The sequence below is a fragment of the Triticum aestivum genome, chromosome 2A (assembly GCF_018294505.1).
Source record: "Triticum aestivum cultivar Chinese Spring chromosome 2A, IWGSC CS RefSeq v2.1, whole genome shotgun sequence".
Classification (NCBI taxonomy): Eukaryota; Viridiplantae; Streptophyta; class Magnoliopsida; order Poales; family Poaceae; genus Triticum; species Triticum aestivum.
The window spans coordinates 621562396-621570866 of NC_057797.1; the positions used below are offsets into that span (position 1 = coordinate 621562396).

The following is an 8471-nucleotide window of genomic DNA, read 5'->3' on the forward strand; positions in this document are numbered from 1 at the left end:
TTCTTGTAAATACAGGCTTCTCCGAAAGTCTGTATAAAACCAAATGCTTTGATCACACTATCAAAACGTTTATTCCAACTCCGAGAGGCTTGCACCAGTCCATAAATGGATCGCTGGAGCTTGGACACTTTGTTAGCTCCCTTTGGATCGACAAAACCTTCCGGTTGCATCATATACAACTCTTCTTCCAGAAATCCATTCAGGAATGCAGTTTTGACATCCATTTGCCAAATTTCATAATCATAAAATGCGGCAATTGCTAACATGATTCGGACGGACTTAAGCATCGCTACGGGTGAGAAGGTCTCATCGTAGTCAATCCCTTGAACTTGCCGAAAACCTTTTGCGACAAGTCGAGCTTTGTAGACAGTAACATTACCATCAGCGTCAGTCTTCTTCTTAAAGATCCATTTATTCTCAATTGCTTGCCGATCATCGGGCAAGTCAACCAAAGTCCATACTTTGTTCTCATACATGGATCCCATCTCAGATTTCATGGCTTCAAGCCACTTTGCGGAATCTGGGCTCATCATCGCTTCTTCATAGTTCGTAGGTTTCATCATGATCTAGTAGCATGACTTTCAGAACAGGATTACCGTACCACTCTGGCGCGGATCTTACTCTGGTTGATCTACGAGGTTCAGTAGTATCTTGTTCTGAAGTTTCATGATCATCATCATTAGCTTCCTCACTAACTGGTGTAGGTGTCACAAAAACAGTTTTCTGTGATGTACTACTTTCCAATAAGGGAGCAGGTACAGTTACCTCGTCAAGTTCTACTTTCCTCCCACTCACTTCTTTCAAGAGAAACCCCTTCTCCAGAAAGTTTCCGAATTTAGCAAAAAAAAGTCTTGCCTTCGGATCTGTGGTAGAAGGTGTATCCAATAGTTTCCTCTGGATATCCTATGAAGACGCACTTCTCCGATTTGAGTTCGAGCTTATCAGGATGAAATTTTTTTCATATAAGCATTGCAACCCCAAACTTTAAGAAACGACAGCTTAGGTTTCTTGCCAAACCATAGTTCATATGGTGTCGCCTCAACGGATTTAGATGGTGCCCTATTTAATGTGAATGTAGCTGTCTTTAATGCATAACCCCAAAACGATAGTGGTAGATCCGTAAGAGACATCATAGATTGCACTATATATCTAATAAAGTACGGTTATGACGTTAGGACACACCATTATGCTGTGGTGTTCCATGTGGCATGAGTTTGTGAAACTATTCCACATTGTTTTAATTGAAGACCAAACTCGTAACTCAAATATTTGTCTCCGCGATCAGATCGTAGAAACTTTATTTTCTTGTCACGATGATTTTCCACTTCACTCTGAAATTCTTTGAACTGTTCAAATGTTTCAAACTTATGTTTCATCAAGTAGATATCCCCATATCTGCTCAAATCATCTGTGAAGGTCAGAAAATAATGATACCTGCTGCAAGCTTTAATATTCACCGGACCACATACATCAGTATGTATGATCTCCAACAAATCTGTTGCTTGCTTCATTGTTCCGGAGAACGGCGTTTTAGTCATCTTGCCCAAAAGGCATGGTTCGCAAGCATCAAGTGATTCATAATCAAGTGATTCCAAAATCCCATCAGCATGGAGTTTCTTCATGCGCTTTACACCAATATGACCTAAACGGCTGTGCTACAAATAAGTTGCACTATCATTATTAACTTTGCATCTTTTGGTTTCAATATTATGATTATGTGTATCACTACGATCGAGATCCAACGAACTATTTTCATTGGGTGTGTAACCATATAAGGTTTTATTCATGTAAACAGAACAACAATTTATTCTCTTACTTAAATGAATAACCGTATTACAATAAACATGATCAAATCATATTCATGCTCAACGCAAACACCAAATAACACTTATTCAGGTTCAACACTAATCCCGAAAGTATAGGGAGTGTGCGATGATGATCATATCAATCTTGGAACCATTTCCAACACACATCGTCACTTCACCCTTAACTAGTCTGTGTTTATTCTGCAACTCCCGTTTCGAGTTACTAATCTTAGCAACTGAACTAGTATCAAATACTGAGGGGTTGCCATAAACACTAGTAAAGTACACATCAATAACATGTATATAAAATATACTTATGTTCACTTTGCCATCCTTCTTATCTGCCAATCACTTGGGGTAGTTCCGCTTCCAGTGACCAGTCCCTTTGCAGTAGAAACACTTAGTCTCAGGCTTAGGACCAGACTTGGGCTTCTTCACTTGAGCAGCAACTTGCTTGCCATTCTATTTGAAGTTCCCCTTCTTCCCTCTGCCCTTTTCTTGAAACTAGTGGTCTTGTCTACCATCAACACTTGATGTTTTTCTCGATTTCTACCTTCGTCAATTTCCGCATTACGAAGAGCTTGGGAATTGTTTCCGTTATCCCTTGCATATCATAGTTCATCACGAAGTTCTACTAACTTGGTGATGGTGACTAGAGAATTCTGTCAATCACTATCTTATCTGGAAGATTAACTCCCACTTGATTCAAGCGATTGTTGTACTCAGACAATCTGGGCACATGCTCACTAGTTGAGCGATTCTCCTCCATCTTTTAGCTATAGAACTTGTTGGAGACTACATATCTCTCAACTCGGGTATTTGCTTGAAATATTAACTTCAACTCCTGGAACATCTCATATGCTCCATGACGTTCAAAACGTCGTTGAAGTCCCGATTCTAAGCCATTAAGCATGGTGCACTAAACTATCAAGTAGTCATCATATTGAGCTAGCCAAACGTTCATAACGTCTGCATCTGCTCCTGCAATAGGTCCGTCACCTAGCGGTGCATCAAGGACATAATTCTTCTGTGCAGTAATGAGGATAAACCTCAGATCACGGATCCAATCCGCATCATTGCTACTAACATTTTTCAACATGATTTTCTCTAGGAACATATCAAAATAAACACAGGGAAGCAACAACGCGAGCTATTGATCTACAACATAATTTGCAAAATACTACCAGGACTAAGTTCATGATAAATTAAAGTTCAATTAATCATATTATTTAAGAACTCCCACTTAGATAGACATCCCTCTAATCCTCTAAGTGATTACGTGATCCAAATCAACTAAACCATGACCGATCATCACGTGAGATGGAGTAGTTTTCAATGGTGAACATCGTTATGTTGATCATATCTACTATATGATTCACGCTCGACCTTTCGGTCTCCGTGTTCCGAGGCCATATATGTATATGCTAGGCTCGTCAAGTTTAACCTGAGTATTCTGCGTGTGCAAAACTGGCTTGCACCCGTTGTAGATGGACGTAGAGCTTATCACACCCGATCATCACGTGGTGTCTGGGCACGGCGAACTTTGGCAACGGTGCATACTCAGGGAGAACACTTCTTGATAATTTAGTGAGAGATCATCTTATAATGCTACCGTCAATCAAAGCAAGATAAGATGCATAAAAAGATAAACATCACATGCAATCAATATAAGTGATATGATATGGCCATCATCATCTTGTGCTTGTGATCTCCATCTCCAAAGCACCGTCATGATCACCATCGTCACCGGCGCGACACCTTGATCTCCATCGTAGCATCGTTGTCGTCTCGCCAATCTTATGCTTCCACGACTATCACTACCGTTTAGTAATAAAGTAAAGCATTACATCGCGATTGCATTGCATACAATAAAGCGACAACCATATGGCTCCTGCCAGTTGCCGATAACTCGGTTACAAAACATGATCATCTCATACAATAAAATTCAGCATCATGCTTTGACCATATCACATCACAACATGCCCTGCAAAAACAAGTTAGGCGTCCTCTACTTTGTTGTTGCATGTTTTACGTGGCTGCTACGGGCTTAAGTAAGAACCAATCTCACCTACGCATCAAAACCACAACGATAGTTTGTCAAATAGACTCCGTTTTAACCTTCTCAAGGACCGGGCGTAGCCATACTCGGTTCAACTAAAGTTGGAGAGACAGTCGCCCGCAAGCCATCTATGTGCAAAGCACGTCGAGGGAACCGGTCTCGCGTAAGCGTACGCGTAAGGTTGGTCCGGGTCGTCTCGTCCAACAATACCGCCGAACCAAAGTATGACATGCTGGTAGGCAGTATGACTTGTATCATCCACAACTCACTTGTGTTCTACTCGTGCATATAACATCAACATAAGTAACCTAGGCTCGGATGCCACTGTTGGGTTTCGTAGTAATTTCAAAATTTCCTACGCACACGCAAGATCATGGTGATGTATAGCAACGAGAGGGGAGAGTGTTGTCTACATACCCTTGTAGACCGTAAGCGGAAGCGTTAGCACAACGCGGTTGATGTAGTCGTACGTCTTCACGGCCCGACCGATCAAGCACCGAAACTACGGCACCTCCGAGTTCTAGCACACGTTCAGCTCGATGACGTCCTTCGAACTCCGATCCAGCCGAGTGTCGAGGGAGAGTTCCGTCAGCACGACGGCGTGGTGACGATCTTGATGTTCTACCGTCGCAGGGCTTCGCCTAAGCACCGCTACGATATTATCGAGGTGGACTATGGTGGAGGGGGGCACCGCACACGGCTAAGAGATCCAAGGGATCAATTGTTGTGTCTTTGGTGCTAGCCCTGCCCCTCTATTTATATGTTGAGCCCCGGGGTCGAAACTTGGAGCAAAAGCCTCCTCAAAGTCGGTTTTTCCCGAAAGGCAAGAGTCCCACTCGGACTCCAGGACCAAACGCCACAATCCTTGGCGTCTGGCCCAGACGCCATGGGCCTCGGCGTCTGGCCCAGGGCCAGACGCCAGGGTCTCCGGCGTTTGGCCCCCTGGACTCCGCAAAACTCCTTTTGCACCGATCTAAAGCCTCATGGGCTTTACCCCTTGGCCTAACCATATCATCCAATATATGAATCTTTACGTCTCGACCATTTCGAGACTCCTCGTCATGTCCCCAATCTCATCCGGGACTCCGAACTCCTTTGGTACATCAAAACATGTAAACTCATAATATAACTGTCATCGTAACCTTAAGCGTGCGGACCCTACGGGTTCGAGAACAATGTAGACATGACCGAGACACGTCTCCGGTCAATAACCAATAGCGGGACCTGGATGCCCATATTGGCTCCTACATATTCTACGAAGATCTTTATCGGTCAGACCGCATAACAACATACGTTGTTCCCTTTGTCATCGGTATGTTACTTGCCCGAGATTCGATCGTCGGTATCCAATACCTAGTTCAATCTCGTTACTGGCAAGTCTCTTTACTCGTTCCGTAATACATCATCTCACAACTAACATATTAGTTGCAGTGCTTGCAAGGCTTATGTGGTGTGCATTACCGAGAGGGCCCAGAGATACCTCTCCGACAATCGGAGTGACAAATCCTAATCTCGAAATACGCCAACCCAACATATAGTTTTGGACACACCTGTAATGCTCCTTTATAATCACCCAGTTACGTTGTGACGTTTGGTAGCACCCAAGGTGTTCCTCCGGCAAACGGGAGTTGCATAATCTCATAGTTATAGGAACATGTATAAGTCATGAAGAAAGCAATAGCAACATACTAAACGATCAGGTGCTAAGCTAATGGAATGGGTCATGTCAATCAGATCATTCAACTAATGATATGACCTCGTTACTCAAATAACAACTCTTTTGTCTATGGTTAGGAAACATAACCATCTTTGATTAACGAGCTAGTCAAGTAGAGGCATACTAGTGACACTCTGTTTGTCTATGTATTCACACATGTATTATGTTTCTGGTTAATACAATTCTAGCATGAATAATAAACATTTATCATGATATAAGGAAATAAATAATAACTTTATTATTGCCTCTAGGGCATATTTCCTTCATGTAGAGCTTCATGGGCGGCGGGCGACGAGGAACGGCGAGGGCGACGGCGGGTCTAGTAGTGTTTTTTTTTCTTCTGTTGCAAAATATTTCAAAAATATTATGAACTCGTCGAAGTTTGGTTGAATTTGCGTCTTGTTTATGTCGGATTTTGTTTTTTAAGAAAACGTGGGCGCGGCGACTAGGGAGCATCACTCCCCAGCGCGCGGTTAGCGCCGGCTCATCCCCAGGGGCGATTTTTAATGCCTCCTGCGGGGCCAACGGCTGAAGATGCTTTAAGGAGGGCAGATGTTTCTGGAGTCCCCGATTGCATGGGTGCATGTGACAGCCGGTTGGTTGAAGGCATCATCGATCATGGTCCATGCATGGATGACTAGATGTCACTCGTGACACGCACAAAAGTTTTGCAGTGGACCCTTGCACATGCAGCACAACCCTAGGAGGGGTCCAGCTCCACATAGGAAGAAGCACTTATTTTATCCAGAATCTTGGTGGGCGCGGGTGACTGTTCTATTCAAAAGCTAATTGGATAAACACCCGGCTTTTTTGGTTAAGTTTTTACAGGTTCCAGTCCAGAGCTTATAAAAGGCGCCCCCTCCTTCCCATTCAGAGCACGGAGCTCCAGCACCAACCCACATACCCACAGACACGCCAACAACTCACCAGCAACCTCAAGACAGAGGCCGGAAATTGAGGCGCAAAGGAAGGAAGCAGAGCAAAGTCTTCTCTTCGCCTCCGCGTCTTACGAGAGAAACAAGTCTTCGGTTCTTCATTCCCACAGCAAATGGAGAAGGCAGGACATCAGCATGTGATCGGCATCCCAGTGAGCAGCACTGCTATCGGCATCGAGGAGCCCGAGTTCACCAGCGATGGAGCTACCTATGTCGACGGCGATGCCAAGTATTCGACGAGCGCGCGTACCGGCGGCAAATCAGGCAGGGCAGGGGACAAGTTCGCTCGAGGAATCAGAGAACATGGTAAGTCCTTCTTCCCCAGTCCGTCCAGGGGATATGTAGCTTCATCAGCTGTGAAGGGGTAGACACTGACCATAGATATGTCCTTCTGCAGTGACTCTCGGCCCAAAACTGTACGAGACCGTGAGGGGCAAGCTCTCGCTGGGCGCGAGAATCCTCCAGGCCGGCGGCGTGGAGAACGTCTTCCGGCGGTGGTTCTCCGTGGAGAAGAAAGAAAAGCTCGTCAACGCCTCGCAGTGCTACCTGTCGACCACCGCCGGCCCGATCGCCGGGATGCTCTTCGTATCCACGGAGAGGGTGGCCTTCCGCAGCGACCGGTCGCTGGCGCTGACGTCGCCCAAGGGCGACACGGTGCGGGTGCCGTACAAGGTGGCCGTCCCGCTGCGGAGGGTGAAGGCGGCCAGGCGGAGCGAGAACCAGCACCGGCCGGAGCAGAAGTACGTCCAGCTGGTCACCGACGACGGCTTCGAGTTCTGGTTCATGGGCTTCGTCAGCTACCAGGCGTCCCTGCAGCACCTCGAGCAGGCCATCGCGGAGTCGCACCTCTGACCCCATCAATTGATCAAAGAAGCGTACGCGCTATGTGTCTTGTGTTGTGTGGTCTGGTTTGATCCGTTGTGCATAGGTAAGTAGGGTTCCACGGTGGATTGCTTGTCGTTTTTGGCATTGGAGCAAGTCCGGTATACTTAAATGGTAGGAGAAATTTAATTTAGGGCGTGAAAATTTCTTCATGTTGAAGAAGTACTGTATGTATGAATGGTACAGTCGCCACGGCAAAAGTGCCATCATAAACGTGTGGTATGCACTAGTTCAGTGAGAAAAAACACGAATTGTTTGTTCCACTTCTTTACAGCTTGCAAGTGCGTTCAGCGCGTCTCTTTTTTTCAGCATTTCTTTGAGGAAATGTTCTCAAAACCCTGTAAAGCTAAAGCTCATGCCGAGACAGGCTGTGTATGCTTACATAAAGAAGTGAATTTATATTATCAAGAGAAATCAAACCTAACTTGAGCTGTCAAGTGCCTAATAATTCGTAGAAACACCTGTAATGTATGCAACTGCCCTAACCTACGTTATTTGTTGAACTGAAAAGTACAGAATTAAAGAAAAGCACTGGGAGAATAAAATTTATGGAACAATACCAAAGGACACCAGATGTCTCCGGCGATGCATCTAGTATCATTGGTGGGCATGTGGAGGTGTGTTCTCGGTGGATTTGCTCGGATCTGATCGTTGTTCGTCTGTATTCGTGTGTCTTTGGGTTGGATCCTTCCGATATATGTTATTCTTCATCGGCGGCGGTTGCTGTTCTGGTGCGATGGTCCTATGAAGCCTTAGCGCAACAACTTTTCGACTGTGACCACAACAAGTTGTACCCGACTCCGGCGATGGAGGGACGATGACGGCGGCGCGCCTTCCGCTCGCTTCGATGCTTGTAGTCGTCGCTAGCTGATCCATGAATTTAGATGTAATTTTTTATTATTTCTGATATTCCTTGTATTGTCATGATTGGAAATGAATAGATCAAATGTTTTCTTCAAAAAAAAAAACACCAGATGTCTATGGGTGGCACATGGACCTGGAACCACAAGTGGTGACAACCAGCTGCATAATGCAAAGCTGCATATTCAGGGGTATGTCCCAAATATATTTCT

The 8471-nt window shown here is 45.1% G+C and overlaps 1 protein-coding gene across 1 annotated transcript; it reads left to right on the forward strand.

The window, feature by feature from the left end:
- Nucleotides 1-6458: 6458 nt before the first annotated feature.
- LOC123185728 (putative GEM-like protein 8) lies at nt 6459-7665 on the forward strand. The gene is made up of 2 exons (XM_044597558.1): nt 6459-6822; nt 6914-7665. The coding sequence occupies exons 1-2, from the start codon at nt 6630-6632 to the stop codon at nt 7366-7368; spliced, it is 648 nt and encodes a 215-aa protein (XP_044453493.1). The 5' UTR covers nt 6459-6629; the 3' UTR covers nt 7369-7665.
- Nucleotides 7666-8471: the final 806 nt, after the last annotated feature.

Bases quoted from the DNA above. Each gene is read 5' to 3' on its own strand.
- LOC123185728 (XM_044597558.1), top strand. From the start codon at position 6,630: ATGGAGAAGGCAGGACATCAGCATGTGATCGGCATCCCAGTGAGCAGC. The intron at 6,823-6,913 runs GTAAGTCCTTCT...GTCCTTCTGCAG, and splicing joins TCGAGGAATCAGAGAACATG to TGACTCTCGGCCCAAAACTG.